At 45.1% G+C, this 19,639-nt stretch overlaps 1 protein-coding gene across 2 annotated transcripts in view; it reads right to left on the bottom strand.

Annotated features, from left to right (window-relative positions):
- Positions 1-19,639, bottom strand: part of LOC119436275 (diacylglycerol O-acyltransferase 1-like) — a 215,378-nt gene that overhangs the window by 57,152 nt on the left and 138,587 nt on the right. For both annotated transcript variants that reach the window (XM_037703076.2, XM_037703075.2), the window contains one exon: positions 859-942. In XM_037703076.2, coding sequence (XP_037559004.1) covers positions 859-942 — 84 coding nt within the window. The remainder of the gene's footprint in view (positions 1-858; positions 943-19,639) is intronic.

The raw sequence follows: 19,639 nt of genomic DNA on the forward strand, positions 1-19,639 counted from the left end.
CCGTCTATCTCTTTACTTGACGCCGAATTTGACTTCTTGCGAAACCGTCTTTAATCTACACGTGCCTTTCTTATCGTCCGGCCTGCGCATGCGTGACAAGAGGATATATATGTGTGTACAATCCTTCCTTTGCATTAAACAGTTGTGAGTAGCGCTTGTCCTTGTTTCTCCCTTTCTTGTGTCTGTCTCTTTTATTGCGCTGAGTTACTTGTTCAGAGGTGCGCTTGAGGAAAGCGAGACCAGACTGCGGCTGAAAATTTGTGCAAAACCTCGTATATGCACAAAACATTGTTGCAAAATGCAAAACGTATTTACGCGTATACACGACTTCATCTATGCACAAAACACAAGAACAGTTGTGACAGCACCAAAAAGATGAACATGACATTGTTGAAGCTCAGTGTTGTCAAGAGTTCACAAGAATTCAGAATTCTGAAGGCGATGAAGAAATTGAGGAGTCGTTTGTAATATCTGACATGCTTGACTTGTTTTGTTCCGACACCCCTGATGAAAGTGGTCTTGATGGCTTATTGACTCCTATATATGCTTTTACTGGTTGACAATAAATTTTCTGCTTACCTATTGTTATACTGGTTGCAGACAAGCTAGAAAAACCTATTTGAAGTCAAAGTTTCTCCCTGCAAACTATACAGCGGGTGCAGGCTATCTAAAAAATAACTTTATTTTAAGCCCAAATTGGCCTCTGTGGACTATAAATTGGGTGCGGTCTATGGTCCAGAAAATACGGTACTTGCAGCAAATGGTCTATGTAGCTATGTAGTAGAATAGTGTAGAAGAGCACATCATTCTGAGAAATTCAAAATAAAAAAATTATTTTGTATGTAAAGTGAATCTTACCATACAGGTTCAAATTATCAGGGTAGATGACAAACTTTGTCATGTGGCCATTGGTGGTGCGTCCATTCACCCCCTGGGTTATCTCTGAAAATGTATGAGCACAAGTGTTTATTCAAAAATGCACACACAGAAGCTTTAGAAACCATGGCCTGCCGCCACATGCCAATACACAGGCTTACAATATAATCTGTGGAACCCTGCTAATATTGTTCCAACCCTATATACTAGCACAAACCCTGCAAATAGTTTATGCCTGCATTCTTGAATCTGTATATTGCTCCAGCATGTTTCACTTACGAATGCAGATTCTCGACTCGCATCACATTACTCATCATCACAATAACTTACCGTTGCTGCAATTATTTGCAATATTTGCATAATTCGCAATATACAAGGTAATGACATGACCTGGCGTGGTGGCATAGTGGCGTTGGTGTTTTGCTGCTAATCTTGAGGCTGCGGGATCCAATCCTAGTCGCATTTCGATTTGGACGAAACGCGAAAAGCCCTGTGTACCGTGCACACTGGGTGCACTCTTTCGTTACCGCACCTATAGAAATTGATCGATTTGATTGACAGCCTTTTCTATGCATTGTTAAACATTTCCTTTGGAATTCTTCTACCAACAACGTCATGCACTGCCTGAAATGATGACTGAACTTTAACTGTTTGTCAGATTTGACAATTACTGGCAGATTGGGGAGTATGGAAATATACAACTCTGACTGGAAGTATAGCACATCCTCAATAAAAAAACACAAAATTTGCAGTTTGGTCAACTCAGCAACATAATTTTTAAATGACAGCAGCAGTGAAGACACAGAAGCTTCTGTCGGGTTGTCTAATTTTCCGATCCTACATCTAGGCTGTTTTAATGATGTCTCAAACAATTATAGATGCCCGTGAGTGCATGTTATTTTGATAATTGTGTTCGACTAATATCAAGTGCAACTTTTTTCCCACTGTGGGTTGCTTTTATCCATGAGCAGCATATGTACAAATTATTACAAGCAATCTTTCCCACCGTGTGGGGTTCTCACTCACACGTGAGCACGCAGGTGATTTCAGACAGACCTAGCTTTGACCAAAGCTTAACTAGCAGTCTAATCTCTTACATTTTGAACACCGCCTGTGTAAGTGACCATATTCATTACTGCACAATATTGTGCAACACTCCACATTACTGTACAACACTGTACAGGCGCTAAACAAAGCAAGTGGAGCCTCCAGCACCAGCTGAACAAACATTAGACCACCTTGATTGCACAGAAAAGCTGATCGAATGCACTGATCAAGTATGAGGAGGCTTTTGCATGCTCCCTGACCTGACAACCATTGCTTCGCGAGTTTATAGAATGCAGTAAAATATGAACCAGGTGCCTACTGCAGTGAGTAAAAACAATTGCTGCCTGCACAATAGGAACTTACCATTTTTACATTTGCGAAGCGACTGCTTTCTGGCATAGCATGGGCTAGTATTGATGCCAAGAAGTCTTCATAATTTTTTTTTTTGCATGATCTGACTTACAATAGTTGGGAAGTAGAAGCCAGGTGCATATATTGTACATTTCAAATTTTTTTTTACTCTCAGTACTTATAGCAGTGGCTCCTCCCCCGTAAGGGGGTCTTGGAGGCGCTCCTCAGGACCTAAAATAAAGTTTATTGTCTGTCTGTCTGTCAGTACTTATACCTAAAATGGCAGCTAATTGCTTTCATTCGTGTTCCTTGAGGTGGTGCTTTAAAGTTTGACACAAGAATTCTGTCCTGTTCTGTCCGCCTGGCCTGTCTTTTCCCGACATTGCGATGCTAGCACTGACCAAAGAGCTGCGGAAGATCCCAGACCTAGGTTACGCCCTATACGCAGACGACATCACGCTCTGGGCCACCAAGGGCTCCCTCGCGCAAAAGGAGGCGACCCTTCAGGAGGCAGCGACGGCCGTAGAAGATTTGCGGCAGCGAGCGGGATGCATTGCGCGCCCGAGAAGTCCGAGGTGATCCGGGTGCATGGAGGAGGAATCTACAAGTCACCCGGCCCTATCGAATACTATCTAGAGGACCACAAGATCACGGAAAGCAAAAAGACTAGGATTCTGGGTTTTTGGATCCAGAGCAACCTGAAAGCCTCCCACACCATCCAAACCCTAAGGTCCACCACCAACCAGATCTCGTAGATTATCAAACAAATAACAAGAAGCCGCAAGGGCATGCGAGAAGAGGACACACTCCGCCTCGTCCAGGCTCTGGTGATCAGCAGAGTAACGTTTAGCATGCCGTATCACTACGACTCGCTAAACAAACGCGACCAAGAACAAGTTGATGCCATCATCAGAGGCGCGTACAAAACGGCCCTGGGTCTCCCTGTTACCACCTCTCGGGATCCACAACACCTTCGCTGAGCTGTCAGGACACGGTTATGGCTTCGCAAAAAGCCAGACTACAGAACACGGCAGCAGGCAGAGCCATCCTCCACCGGACCGGCACGGCAACGGAGCTTCGTGCCCTCGATGGGCAACGATCACTCCCGCCCGAGGTCAGAAGCAAGATCACGGCGAACCCCATACCAAAGCACATGAGTCATGAACTCCACGAAGGACGACGCAAGGTGCGGGTCGACAGACAGTGCCGACAATTCAAAGGTGACCCGTACGTAACGTACGTGGACGTGGCAGCGTACCCTGCAGGGGGCCTCTTCGCGGTAGCCGCCATGAACGGGAGAGAGAACTCCTTAACCCTCGCGGCCTCCGTAGGGCAGAGACCCCAGCTGCGGCTGAGACCATAGCCGCGGCGCTAGTAATAAAGCAACATGACAGGGTGGGCAGGAAGTTCATGTCGTTACCGACTCGCAACAGGCCTGCAGCAACTTTACCAACGGACGAACACCGGTGCTGGCGGCTCAGATTCTAGGCCCGAGGCTGCAAGAATCCCATCAAATCACATGGACGCCGGGTCACGCGGGACTGGAGGGGAATGAAAGGGCAAACGCCTTAGCTCGAGCGCTAATTAACCGAGCGGGGCAAAAGCAATCATCTCATCAATCCCCACCCTTTACCTTTGTGCCCCTGCCATCAAATTACTGTGACCGACTCGAGATCCAGCGACTGAATCGCAGGATTTATCATCCCCCTCTCAAAAAGCTCAGCACTGAAGAGGCAATAGCCCTCAGACTTATCCAAACAATCACATTCCCAAACCTACACAGATATAGCAAAATGTACCCACAAACATATCGCGGCATCTGCCCCTGGTGCGGCGACACACGCCCTACGCTCTTTCACATCTCGTGGGGGTGCGGGGGCAAACCTGAACATTTAAAGACGCCTAACACGTCATTTGAGCGGTGGGAGGTACAGCTGACCAGCGATACCCTGGCGGGACAAGAAGCTCTCGTCCAGCAAGTACGTCGAGCAGCCATGGCCAGTGGAGTCCTGGAATCAGGACACCACCCTCTCGTCCTGAAGATCAACAATCTCGATGGTCTAATAAATGTTTTTCTCTCTCTCTCTTCCCGACAATTTTACCACTCAGCACAATGATTAATATGCAACACCAACTAGCCTAACAGTCTACGGTCCTAAACTCGAAAACTGTCTGAGGAATTATTACTGCTTTACATCCATTCAAAACACAAGTCATCAGGTTATAATTTAATGTATCGCGGTATATGTTGCGGCTACTACGTCTTGAAATAAAACATTAAAACATAAAAGCACCGAAAATAAGCACACTTCTAGCGGTAATGAAAGAGTTAAAGAACCCCAGGTGGTCAAAATTAATCCGGAGCCCACTACACTGTGCCTCATAATCATTTTGTGGTTTTGCCTTGTAAAACCCCAGAATATAAACTTCACATAATGACATGAATTATGATTACTGTATTGTGTGCCAGACTGTGACCAGGGGAAAGCTAATAACTGTTGAACTGTTGCTCTTGCTCGGTGGAAAAAAATAAACTACACAATGAGTTGCATCACTTCTGGCACGGCCGTTCGATCAAAATGCACAAGGTGCAGCCTGTTGCGTTGCGTCCGCACGCATAGGCGAGGGCAGGAGCACTGCGTTTACAGTACTGTCTGCATTAGCGCTAACAGGTGGGACACTGCTACGAAATGCCGCTCACATTGCCAGTACAAAAATAACAGCAAAGCTTGCACTAGGCCGCTCGAGACACAGCGAAGCTGGCCGATCGATTGCATCATAATCTAAGAGATACCTGGCATAACCAAGCTCAACTCGGGCACAGCAAAGGCCGAACCTAGCTGCTACCAAGTTCAATCTAGATACAACCAAATTCCAACCTCGACATAGCCAAGTTCAACCTAGCTACTACCAGGAGACGCAATCAATCGGCCAGCTTCGTTATGTCTCAAGCTTTGCACGGCCTAGTGCAAGCTTCGCCTCCCCATTACGACAACAGAAGAGAAGTGAAATGGCACGTTGGAATGATTAGCGGCCACGTAGCCAGCTGTGGAAGAAGACGACGACAATGAACGGAGGAGCAGTGGCACGAGCGCGTGCCAAGCAAGAGGCACCGCTCGTGCCTCTTGCTCGGCACGCAAGAGGCACCTCTTGCTGGCTCGTGCTCGTGAGGTGCCAACGAGCCAGCAGCGGAAGACGACGCCGACGCTCGAGCCAATGCTGACGATGATAGTTTTGTGAAACACGCACTTTTTACGGCCGGCTTAAACAGCTTTGCTGTTAAAATGCGCACAGCCACGTGCATAAGCTTTTTACAGCGATGGCATTAAGGCTGTATCCTTCATGTTCTGCTGTATGTGAGTATTCCATGAAAGTGCTGCGTACCATTGTATCCGTCCAGCGCAAGAAATAAGTTGACCGAACCTGGGCTACCACAAATTTTCATTCGACACTCAACGCCAGCAAGTGTGGCTGACCAACATATTGTTACGTGGGAAGAGGCACGGGAACGACCAATAGAGGTAATATTTACAAGCGCATATGCATGGGCAGAAACTTGAAGGTTAACAAAGAAACTCGAGAACAAGTTAAGAACCCCACAAAGAGCGATAGAACGAAAAATGTTAGGCGTAACATTAAGATACAGGGAGAGAGCAGTGTGGATCAGAGAGCGAACAGGGATAGCTGATAGTTGACATTAACCCTTTAAGACACTGTGTACACAATTGTGTACAACAAGAAAGTGCGTCAACAAGAATAGCATTGATGAAAGTAATGGTACTTAAAATGTGTTGCATACTGCTTGAAACTGTTCCGATTGGAATCGTGTTGAAAGTTTGAATAATGGGTTTAAAATGTTTTAGAAAATCGAGTGGGAATGTAGACGGTTGTGTGTACATGCTCGGTGCGAGTATGTTGTTGTGTGTATACTGCATCTCACAAGCTGTTGTCAGCACTGTGGAAGCTACACAAATTCTTAGCCAATAGGAAGGCCGAATTCCCCTCGAGATGTGCTCATCCGCGCCGCGTCATCTGCTCAGCGTTTGCTTGCCATCCTGTTGCATGCTCCATAGTTGGTGGATTGACACAAAAAATACTTCGTCACCGTAACCATAAGCTGCGTCTGCATGTATGCGACAGCAGGGCTTCACTTTACTTGTACGCTTTCCCTGCAGTTACCTTGCAGCCTCCGTAGCAAGCAATAAGGACGAACGCCCTCACAAATGTTCACCTGCGGCACAACGTCGGCTCGGCGTCTATACTTGGCGTTTGCTCGCTACCGTTATCCAGTACCACGCTAGAGCAGGGTAGTAAATTAATAATGCAGTGAACGATTAGGCTTTTATAGCGTTCTGCATTGTCAACGTATCACCAATGCTAGTGCTGTAGCACCATCTGCTAACTAGAAATCAAACCAGTTTTACGGCTCGGTGCCGTGTCTGTAGTGCTATCAGCGTGAAAACAAACAGCCGATCTCAATAATTGTGACAAAACATACCTAATGATATGACCTCAGCTTGAGATGAGACTTAGCGATGACGAATCTTGCCCCTTGCTTCTTGCTGACAGGGCGGAGAGCTAGTAAAAAGCGCAGATTAGGATCAAAGCGGGTGGTCGGCGCTGTATGGGTGCTGCCATGTTTCTATAAGTGATCACGGTTGAGGTGGCTATTACGGTTAGTGGTGGCAACTACCACAGTAATTCTCAGTATACGACGTGCATGCATAAAGGTCCTAACCTGTCATGTATAGCTGTACCATTTTTTGTAGCGAGCAAAAATAAAACTCTCTAGTGTAGCCAAAAATCAGCCAGTTACTCCCGGAACTATATATCGCTGCGCAAGGATGTTGCCTATGTACGCCTCGTACCTTCGGCAGTGCTGACAACAGCTTGTGAGATGGAGTATAGTGGGTATACTCCTTTCATTGTTTTTCACAGTGTGTTAATTGCATCAGGCATAATTTTCAAGTGCCTGGATGAGTGCTTTTCAAGCCTGCTAGACATGAAATGGTTGATGTTCTCATATGTAATGTTCCTGTAGTGAGTTTTCACATGGAGTGCATGTTCTGTAAACTTGACAAAACTCTCTAAAGAACTGAAATTCCTAATCTATTCTGCAGCTGTATGCTTTTTACGATTCTGAATATGCAAGAAATTTGGTGAAAGTAAGTTTTCAGTCAACAGAATTCATTGGCATCTGAAAGGGTTAAGAGAAAAAAATGGATCTGGAGAGGCCATGTAATGAGTAGAGTAGATAACCAGTGGACCATTAGAGTTACAGAATGGGCACCAAGGAAAGGGAAGCACAGTCGAGGATGGCAGAAAATTAGGTGCAGTGATGAAATTAGGCAATTTGCAGGTGCAAGTTGGAATCGGCTAGCGCAAGTCAGCGGTAATTGGAGATCGTTGGGAGAGGCCTTCATCCTGCAGTGGACATAAAAATAGGCTGATGATGATGCATGTAGCACTCCCCAGAATGAATAGCCCGTGCCAGGTTATAAAGTCGTCATCTTCATTGTCTCTTCAATCATGATAGGACTGCTCTTGGTCAATGAAATAACTGTTCCATAGCAATATCTAGACAGGGATCTGGTGGGAAAGAAATACGAAAATTTCTTATTCGTCCTTGAGGCCACGAGCACGGCCGACATTTTGATTGAGCGGTTATGCCATGAGGTTTACTTGAAGTCTGTGGCTTTCTGTTTTCTTACTTTTTGATGCAGAAGTAAACATATTAGTATTGTTTTAAAGAACCCAAACCCTTGTAGCAGAAAGGGCAGAGTTTTGCCGAATAAATCTTACCATTCATCGAGCAACACCAAGCATTCTCTTGATAGCGGGATGATAGCCTGCACGCATACTGTGTAGACCATATGCGAACAGTAATTATTAAGGGCCTATATTTATTTGTTTCTTTCTTTCTTTTTTTTTTTCATTACACTTTCAGCTCATTGCAATGCACCACTTTCTTTCTCCTATTCGTTTGTATAGATGCATATTGGCATGTTCTCTTCAATGATGCATCGTAACTAGCCTAGTTGTCCAGCATGCCTTCAGGGAAATATGCAAGAAAAACATTTACACAAACTTAGCAGATCACCAGTCCAGCACGCCTTCGGAGAAATATGCAAGAAAAACATACACAAACTTAGCAGATAACCAGTATATATCGAAATGTATTCAAATTAAATAGAAATTGCTGTCTTGCCAGCGCATGAAACCTCCATATCGTGGCCACCAAATTTGAATGCCTTCCTGCCGCATGGGAATTAAAGTGCACGTAAAAGGAAGTATTTTGATGGCTCCTCGTGAGAAGACACCTTTGTAGAGCTTTGCTCGAAAACAGAAAGTGATGTGTTCTCCTCCGAGGATTCGACGATGACAATTATGTCGATAGCCCTGAGGTTCTCAATGCTGCCCATGAGTGGTTATCACACCTAATAACTGTACCCTTGGAGCTGTGGAAAAGTAGCCCATATCCATGTACGTGTTTTGCACCATTTAGATTATTTTTGATTTTTTTTGTATTCTTTATTTCATAGTGTATCGAGCTCCACAAATCGCTGTGCCACAAATCTCAGTGCCTGTAAGGAGAAGCCTCCTTCAAATGTTTATTTCACGCAATTTGGGACATAAAGGAACCTTACTGAATTTTAAAAATGGCATTTTTTTTTTCTAAGAAAAAAAAGTGTACAAGCTGAGCGGAAAAAAAAATACGGTAAATTTGGTGCAATTTTTTTTTATTTCTTGTGGTACAGAAAGGGTATAGTACGGAAATGAATAAAATGGCTGTGATTAGACAGTAACAGTACAGCTATACAATATCTCTATGCGCTGTGAGCTTACCCAAGTCTCTTTACGAGGTCTGTTAGAAAAGTATCCCACCTTTGGCCGAAGAAAAAAAAACTAGCATAACTGGAAGTTGGAAACCTAATCACCCTCAAAGTAGTCTCCTTGGGACTCCACACACTTCTCCCAGTGGTGCTGCCATTGTTGGAAGCATTCCGAGTAGCTGTGCTAACTTTCGGAATGAAGTTTAGCTCAGCTGTCGTTGCAGCCATAATGTCCTCTCTTGTCTGAAATCGTGCTCCTTTCAATGGCCTCTTGATTTTGGGAAACAGCCAGAAGTCGCAGGGGCCCATATCAGGAGAGTAAGGAGCCTGGTGAACTACAGGAGTCTGGTTTTTGGCCAAAAAAGTCTGAATCAAGTCCGAGGAATGTGTAGGAGCATTGTCGTGATGGATGCGCCAATTTCCTGTTGACCACAACTCCGGTCTCTTGCGCTGCACAGCATCACATAGGCGACGGAGGACATCCCTGTAGTACTCTGGTGATTGTTTGACCCTGTGGTGCATACTCATGGAGTACCACACCGCAGGAGTCAAAGAAAGCAATCAGCATCACTTTGACGTTGCTGCGCACCTGGAGGGCCTTCTTTGCTCTTGGTGACATGGAATGCTTCCACTGTGATGACCGGGATTTGGTTTCTGGGTCGTACCCATACACCCAAGACTCATCACCAGTGTTTATAGTGTTCATGAAGTCGGGGTCACTGTGGAATCCAGCATGTCCTGTGAGACTTCAACACGAAGTTGCTTTTGCTCCACCGTGAGAAGCTTCGGCATGAATTTCGCCGCAACTCTCTTCATGGCCAAATCTTCTGTCATAATGGAATTAGCAGAAAAAGTAGTGATGGCCACCTTTCCGCAAATTCTCGGACAGTCACACGATGGTCCCGCATCACCACAGCGCTCACTTCGGCAATGACCTGGTCATTTCGGCATGTTGATGGCCGACCAGAGCATGACTCGCTCTCCACCGATGTGCGGCCGTCTTTAAACCGGTTGTACCACTCCTTAATCTGTGTGCTGCTCTTAGCATCGTCACCGAAAGCAGTCTGAATCTTCCGAATGGTTTCCACTTGGCTGTCACCCAGTTTCTAGCAAAATTTGATGCAGTAGCGCTGCTCCAGTCGCTCCGTCATTTTCCTTGCAATACAAAAACTGACGAGAGCACTGCACACTACCTCACTCAAACGCTGCGTCCCAGCGACTGAAGCTATAAGCAGTCGGGAAAAAATTTGCGCATGCACACGAAGATTCAAGGCTGGCGGATGCAAGTGCGCTTGTTTCATATTCATGATGCGTTCGCAAAAAAAATAATAACAATAAGGTCAGACACTTTTCTAACAGACCTCATATCTGCTCTAAGCAGGGTGTATGCCAGCAAAACATCCCCCATACCACTTTTGCTCTGTGACACCACTGCGATCTCCTGTTCAGACTAGTGGTGCCACAGTAGTGGTGGGGTGAACTATGTGCTTCCTGTTGATTCTGGCACACAGAGCAGGCTGTACGGGCCTTGTGCATTTTGATCAAGTAGCCGTGCTTGAGGGCATATCTTTCACTGATATGCCTGCCACAGAATGCCAAATGTGGCACTGACTGACAAGTTTTAGGGCATGCTCTCATGCTCTCAGAGCATGAGCCTTGCAGAAAAAAAAACACTGATTGTTCAATGGCCCAATTTTTCAGAGTTGCGTGATTATTTGGACTTCCCTGCAGCACTTCCACCTACACCTAGCGATGGAATAATAATAACTAAAATTTTGGACACCGCATGACATTTCGGGCATGAACAAAGTTCGTGCATGGAATGCTGCAAACACGACGGTCATGAACAAAGTTACCATCATGTCAACTGGCACGAAACCGCAACTTTAGTAGTCGACTCCAGACGAAGCGGCGCTGCATGGTTAGGCGTAGTGGCCTAAGCAGTGTGGCCAGCAGAATGGCTGTAGTGACAAGCCGCTGCGTGAAGCTCGCCGGCAATATATTGCCTCGTATAGACTTTATCGGCGATCAAGTGTCAGATCAGACGCACAGGCTAGATGACGGCCTTAGTATAGCGGAGTACGGATCCACGTGCGGTCACCTCCGTATCCGGAAATTCTGCCGGCGGTGAAGCTAAGCAATAGCAGCTTGAAATGACACATATTGGATGCACGTGCATGTTTTGGCCAGTGGCTTATTAGCTAGTTGGACCACGTGCAGTCGGCAATTAAGCCAACATGCCGATCCCGCATCTAATTGCATGGTTGCGTATTCGCGGCGATGCAGAGCACTCGTATGTATCGTATAAGCCGCACCAAAAATTCGAAAAAATCTGAGGGCACCTAAGCACTATGAGTTGTGAATATGAAAGTTATTTTAATGTCCAATTAGAACGGCGCTGAGTGGACCTTCGAGTTTTGCGCTACGAGTAACGTACCATATAGCGCTACGTGCTGCCCGAGCCAGCAAGCAGCAGCAGCAGCCTGTGGTGCCAACAACACATGTCAACGCATTGCGGCGATGCTCTCTCCCCTCACGCAACACCTGGTGTGCTATTGCAGCGACAGGTGGCCCCTTTTGCCCGCTCTGCTCCATCGAGGCGCAGCTCGTGACGTGGCGTTGCAACCAATGGCAATGCAAGTTTAGGTGCCGTTTCGCTGCATACAGACGACAGACAGCGGCTTTTTCACTCAATGGCCCATTTGATGCTTTCGCATCAAAATGTAGCAGTAAAGTCGGGGTGCGGGAATTATATGCAAATTTCGCCTTATGGCCTGGCTTCAGGGCAGCGCGTGCAGTGTTGACGTGAAGCCAGACCTCAAGGCAACATTCTCTGCCCATGTGAAGTTTCGTTATCTCCCAGGGAATACCACTCTCGCGCGTTGAAGCTCCCTCCCTTCTTCCATGGTTGCACATTCTCTTCCCTCTTTTCAGACTGCCATATTGTGTTTTTGCTAGAACTAGGATCATGAGCTGCACTTGACAGCAGTCCTCATGCTGTAGCGTACGAGGGCGGTCCGATAAGTACTTAGCCTTCAAAAGAAAAACGAAAATTTTGGAATTATGTCGATTTATTTCTCAACATAGTCCCCTTTCAACTCTATACACTTGACCCAGCGATCCTCCAACATCTTGATCCCGTCAGAAAATTATGTTTTCTCCTGAGCTGCAAAGTAGGCTTCTGTGGCGGCGATAACTTCTTCATTCGACTCAAATTTTTGTCCGGCGAGTGACTTTTTCAAGTTGGGAAACAAGAAGAAATCACTTGGGGCCAAATCTGGAGAATACACTGGATGGGGCACCACTTCGTAGCCCAGTTCGACCAACTTGGCCCTGGCGACGGCGCAGGTGTGAGCTGGCGCGTTGTCATGGTGGAAGAGCACCTTTTTCTTCCCCAAATGTGGCCATTTTTTTCGCAATTCGGCGTTGAATCGGCCCAGTAATTCGGCGTAGTAGGGTCCTGTCACCGTTTTGCCCTTCTCAAGGTAGTCGACGAAGATCACACCTTGAGAATCCCAGAAAATGGCGGCCATCACTTTTCCGGCCGATGCCTACACTCTTCGCCTTCTTCGGAGCAGGTTCTCTGGGTGCAGTCCCCTGTTTCGACTGTTCTTTGGTCTCTGGTGTGTACCAGTGGATCCATGTTTCATCGACGGTCACAAAACGACGCAGGAACTTCTTCGGACTACGCCTAAACAGCTTCAAACACTGCTCTGAAGTGGTCTCACGGATGCGCTTGTTGTCCGGAGTGAGCAAACGCGGCACCCATCGCGCCGACAGCTTTCTCATGCCCAAAATTTCATGCAGGATATGACCCACGCGGTCTTTTGAGATGCCTACCATCTCAGCTATCTCGCGCACCTTCAGTCGGCAGTCTGCCAATACGAGGTCGTGGATTTTTGCCACGTTATCGGCCGTGGTAGCCGTTTGCGGGGCCCCTGGGCGAGGTTCATCAAAAACTGACGTGCGACCACGTTTAAACTCGTTGAACCAATTTTTGACGGTTGCCATCGAAGGAGAAGACTCACCATAGACGGCATCCAGTCGCTCTTTGATTTCACTGCGCGATTTCCCTTCCAATAACAAGAATCGAATCACCGACCGATATTGCTCTTTTTCCATTTTTTTAACGGACACACGAAAAATCACCTGCTTCCTCTTCCTCAAGCGGCCAAAAACAAAACCGCGAGCCCGATTTGACTGGACCTTTGCATGTGTCCCTCTAAGAGAGCGTACTCAACGTCAGTATATGTCTCATGCGATAGCGTCGCGCTCTCGCGGTGAGGCTAAGTACTTATCGGACTGCCCTCGTATGTAGTAGATTTACAGTGTCACCGACTAGGTGGGGAACAGAGGCACTGGCCAAAGAAACAATGCGAACAGTCGTGCACCAGTAGGACCGTTTTTATAGACAGCTGCTGTGCAGTTATTTCTGTGTGCTTACGCGCGGATTCCCCCCGAGTGTTGTAATTGAGGGTGCAAGTTATACAAGGATGCAGGTCATATGCGCAAAAAAAGGGCATTTATTGTTGCTCTAATGTCTTGTATCGGCGTGGCAAGATGCCAACAGGCAATGAAAATCCGCAGATCTTTTCTTGGCCTGGCTTGCGCGGAGGCATCCCGGCGTTTCTTTTGCATATAGTACGTATAATCACCTTTTTTTCTCGCCGATATCTGCATGCAAGCTGATAACGAATATCAAATATGGCGAAATTATTTTCGTGGCCAACGAGACTTCCGTTATAACTAGGTTTGACTATAGTTCTATTTATAGGAAAAAGCACCACATTTTCCCCATGCTTGCAATCCTTTGCCACAGTAAACTAAAAATGTATCTGTGATGTACGAATTAGGTTTTAATGTCTGAATCCATGACCGACATCTGCTAGACGTAACAGGCAGGTATATATGTTTCTGCCAGAGAAATCCAGAACGTCGAAAGCAGACTTGCACGTTTACACAGCACAAATGGTTTCCAGCAGAACGTATGGACACGGACAGAAAAGGACGACGACACACGCTGGACTAGCAACTTAATGTTTATTCTTGGTTTCCCACACCTTTATAGCACACGACAGCCAATGCTTTTTCCTTTTGTCATGCCGGTTATCCGTCTTTCAGGGCGAAGTGTCGTCTTTGCGCAAGTAGTTTTTTTCTTTTTGTGTTAGTAGTATCGAGGGTTTACTGATGCATGATTGCCCGCTTCTGTCAATACCATGGCTTCTAAAATTTCGCGCGTCAGCTTGTCTTTACTTTTTTCTAAAACCTGTATGTCGTAAAGTTGTACGGTGCAATGATGCTGGCGATGATGAAAAGCGAGATGCCCAGCGGAGATTCCTTCTAAAGATGCTGCATGCTCTCTTGTCCTGTCATTGAAACACCTGCCTGTTTGTCCTATATATCTTTGGCCACATGATAAAGGTATATCATATATCACCCCTGTTTTGCAGGTAGTGTATTTCTTCTGGTGGTTGATTGTGCACTGCTTATTTTTCTGGCCATTGTTGACTCGCGCACACATTGAATATGCCTTGTTTGGTGCTGAACATACAACCGTGACGCCTTCCTTTCCGGCTATCGAGCCATCGTGACCCTCGATACTACTAACACAAAAAGAAAAATCTACTTGTGCAAAGACGACACTTCGCCCTGAAAGACGGATAACCGGCATGACAAAAGGAAAAAGCATTGGCTGTCGTGTGCTATAAAGGTGTGGGAAACCAAGAATAAACATTCAGTTGCTAGTCCAGCGTGTGTCGTCGTCCTTTTCTGTCCGTGTCCATACGTTCTGCTGGAAACCATTTGTGCTATGTGCAACCAACGAGCTCAGGCCAACACTATTTTGCACGTAACGAATTACATGTAATTAATTACTTGTATACAATTACATTTTTTGGCAATTTTGTAAATCAACGATTAATTTGTTTACTCAGTAACGCTCACTGTTATTCAATTACTTTTTTCAGTAATCAGTTACATATAATCAGTTACCCTACATGCGACCAGTTATATGTAACCAGTTATATTTTTGACGAAACAATCTGACAGGTGACACAGCTTTGAGCACTTAAATTTTGCAGGAACAACATAGTCCATAAGGGAAGAAGACATGTTAATAGTTTACCCCCTTCCCACAATCAGTGTCTTGCATCTAAGACTGAATCACCTGAACATGGCAGGTTTGCACGTTTGAACACTTCTCTGGAAAGTCCGATGTCGGAGCTTTTCTCTTATAATAAATTTATCTCCCTCTCTCCGAGAAGTACTTATAGGTGGCCTTCATAGGCGGTAAGAGCTGCAGCTCAATTCATCACTTAGTCCAGTCTATGACTTCTCCGTATAGGAAGAGGTTTTTGGCAGTACAACTCCATATATGTTTTCTATTGGTTTTACATTATGTCACTCATATATACCTATTTCTCTGATTGTAACACAAGAACACATGTCAGAAAGGTTATAAACAGGAATAAGGTGCCTCAGAAAGGCTGGCCAACATTTCGATAGGAGGACCTATCTTCGTCAAAGGCGGCCTCGTCATCCTCGGCAGGTTAGTTTTAACTGGTTAGTACAGTGATGTCACGTCGTTGTTGGCTGGCTGTAAAGGGATAGACTGAAAAGAAAATGAGCACTGTTGTTTGACTGTCTCTAGGTGTGGTTTCTAAGATGAGGGGGCAAGAGCGGGCGAGCAGGAAAGCGGCAAGAAAAAAGAAAAAAAAAAAAAGAAAAAAAAAACGGCATAGGAGGGTGTTGGGGGAGCGAGATGTTAGGGAGCGTTCATAGGTGTCGTAGACGAAGTGCGCGTGGGGTCTTTGAAGAGCCGTGGTTTGAAGAGTCATGGTTTTAAACGCAAATGCAAAGTAGTCATGTGGCACGTGGAATTTTTAAGTGAGCACATAAACTTTCTGGACACAACAATATATATTGATAATGAGACACTAAAGACAACGCTGTAAAGGAAACCTTTTGATAAACAACAGTACCTAGAATATACAAGCCACCATCCCAGATATTGCAAACAAGGTATCTTTAAAAGTAAAGCCACACGACTACGTCGCATTTGCGTTGAAAACCACGACTCGATCACCTTAAGGAAACCCTATCAAGCAGGAACAACCCGAACACTGTCCTTCAGAAAGCCTACACCAATGCAACCAAATTTGATCGAGATGAGGTCCTCAAATCCCGCCCTAAGATCACAAGGACAACAGCGCCTCTTCTTACTACTAAATTCTCAAACGCACTCCCAAACGTGAACAACATCCTCAGTAAATACGTACTACCCAATTCTCACCAGCAACCAGAAACTTAAGATCTTTCCCGACCCTGCCTAGAGTAGCCCACATACGCAACAGTAATTTCAAGGACATTCTTGTACACGCCAAACTAAGGACAAAAATGAAGCCAAAATCCAGTCCCTGTAGCTGCTCCAGGTGTTCTACATGTAAACATATTCAATCTACTACTACAGTAAAAAGTACAGCGTCGGATTACCTTCACAAGGTAAATTCGAGTTTCACCTGCACGTCAAGCAATGTAGTCTACTGTCTAGAATGCGCCGCTTGTAACAAGCAATACATAGGTGAGACTGGACAAGAAAATCACACAAGACTCAACGGCCATCGCGCAGATACAAAACACAATTTGCCTAAAGCCGTAGCCAGTCACTTCAATGAACAGGGCCATATATTCAATGAAGCAAGGCTCTATATACAACAAACAAATTTCCGTTCACCTCGCGAGAGGAAACATACAGAATCAAACCTCATACACAAGTTTAAGTGCCTGCACCCGAAGGGGATCAATTTGGCATGTGGCAACTTAGAATCGCTAAAAGCCATAACTTGAACCTGAAATTGTTATACCATTAACAAAGGCACAAAACACATTAGGCCTCCAGCTAATCTCGATTCTCAACCTCACCTATTTCCCCATTTCCAGTTCATCCCTGCCTATCCCCTACCAATCAATTTATTATTCTCTTCCACGTTTTTACACATACATCAACCATACGAGCACTTTTCCCATGTACACCTGCCCACTCACTGTTTTTATTTTATTTTTTCTGCTGTCACCCTCCCTATTAGTTCTTCCTTTTTTCCTTTCTTGTTTTTTTCTTTCCTTCCGTTTTCTTTTCCTTTCTTTTAAAGATCCACACCGACACAGTCCGAAAGTCCCAGACACCTAGGACACCTTTTTCGGCGCCTTGACCACACAGGGTACGTCCCGCCACTTCTGTATACCACCATGACGACGCCTACGGTGAACTACTGAGGCTAACGTCCCTTGAAAGACCGGAGCTGCTGCCTTCCCACTACACCCCCCACCCCTCCAGAGTCCATGTCGCCACCTTAACACCTTCAGAATTACCCAACGCATTACTGCTACGCTACTCAAGTCATTCTTTCAACTCGTCTTGTTGTTACTCGAACACTGACCGGTTGACCGGCTCTACAAAGACCCCAAACGCACACCGCATACGACACCTCTGAACACTCTCTAACCTCTCGCTCCTCCAACACCCTCCTATGCAGTTTTTTTTTTTTTTTCCTGCCGCTTTCCTGCTCACCCGCTCTTGTCCCCTCGTCTTAGAAACCATGCCTAGAGACAGTCAAACGACAGCACTCATTTTCTTTTCAGTCTTTCCCTTTACAGCCAGCTGCCACCAACATTGACATGACATCACTCTACTAACCCGTTAAAACTAACCTGCCGAGGATGATGAGGCCGCCTTTGACGAAGATAGGTCATCCTATCGAAATCTTGGCCAGCCTTTCTGAGGCACCTTATCCCTGTTTATAACCTTTATATATCACTGTGCTACTCCATCTGTCAGCCCCCTTTTTTGATTTTGGATTAACACAGGAACAGTATTTCTAGGGCTGAATAATATGCAGCATCATAATGTATTGTATTACAGATTTGGCCACATTTTCAAGGAACATGAACGTTTGCTGCCATCCATTACAATTAGTCTTTCAAGTCATTTGATAACGAGTGAAGGGTGCCAAGAGGAGGTCCACCAGATGTTGGCAATCGAATTAAAATGGCACTTACATGGCCGTGATCACCTATCACAATTTTTCACTGGCCCTGTTGGAAGTGCCTTGCCTTAGCTCCAGCAACATTGAAGTGCTGTGCTTCATGACAACCTATAGACCTGAGCATCGCGGTGTTGAATAACCACAATCTTTTGAGCAAGGTGGGGGTCTAGCACACACATTGAGCGAGTTTTCAGTCTCTACAGATGTCCTCACAAGAAAACGAGGGAAGATTACCGAATGAAATTTTGACAAACAATTCTTAGTGAAGATAAACAACATGTGAAGGGCTGCAGAGGACGCATTGAAAGGGCTAGTCCAGCTCGTTCTCTTTACTGCATTTGTGCAACGTTGATAAAAGTAGGGAGGAAAGTAATGTTATAGTAACCGATTACTCTTTAGTAATTGTTCATTTACTTTTATGGGGCAATAATTGGTAACCGTAATCAATTACATTTTTGAAAGAAGTAATTGTAATTGGTTACTGTTTTTCTGTAACGTGTACAAGTCTGGTCCAAAGTATGTTGCTTTGACTTAAAAAAAAAAGACGGCTTATAGATTTTATCACATGACCTCTAATGTATGTTGTAACGAAATAATAGACCTTTTTTTGGACAACAGATGAATAGTTGCCCTCCTAGAAGCCTTGTTTTCCAGTTTCCCTATTACAAAACTATGTTTTCTCATTTTTTCAAATTATAGTGTGAAACTACTGTGTCTGCACCTCATATGTGCACACCTACTTGGCCTATTTTCTGATACAATTCTCTTTTAAAGTTATTGTTAATTCAATATACTACTTGTGCCAGGCAGAAGGTCCTAAAAAATGAGTACATTGCACTTCCTCGTCCCGGGCGTGCATTTGATCTTGCTGTGTGGGCATTCTGTCCATTACACCTGTCACACAGCTGCGAATATAATATTTAGTACAGTAAACACTCTGCAAAAGGCCCTGATTATATGCCGGTCAGTCACGTGAGTTTTCATTTTTCTCAGCAAGGTTATTAAAATTTTATGTACAGTATGTTCTAGCTGTCCATAAAAAGATACTAAACTATTCCCGTAGGGAATGTACAAAATTTAATCTTGGTACCATATCTATACTGCATTTTAGCCCCATACTAGATAATATCAAGAAATGTAGCAAATATCCAGGAGACATCTGTCTAACATCTTTGAGCGTAAGAAAAAGAACTTTTGACAGTACCATGAATGTTACTTTCACGTGAACTATAGCTATCTGAACCTCGATAGAAGGTGTTGAATGTCCAACTGAAACATCTAGTGGATATTCAGGCAATGTTCGTGGTTTATAGGGATATGTGACATTGATTTTTCAGTCATAGTCCATAGTATGCTGACCTCATGAACTTTCACTTTGCCACTATGCTGCCACAAAAAGCACCAGTAGCGGTTACCTTAGCTAAGCAGAATGAAGGGCAACTCTGGTTCAAAGCAGTCATTTTGTGTTCCAAGGTTTCTTTTCTTTTCATC

Source organism: Dermacentor silvarum, chromosome 1 (assembly GCF_013339745.2).
Source record: "Dermacentor silvarum isolate Dsil-2018 chromosome 1, BIME_Dsil_1.4, whole genome shotgun sequence".
NCBI lineage: Eukaryota > Metazoa > Arthropoda > Arachnida > Ixodida > Ixodidae > Dermacentor > Dermacentor silvarum.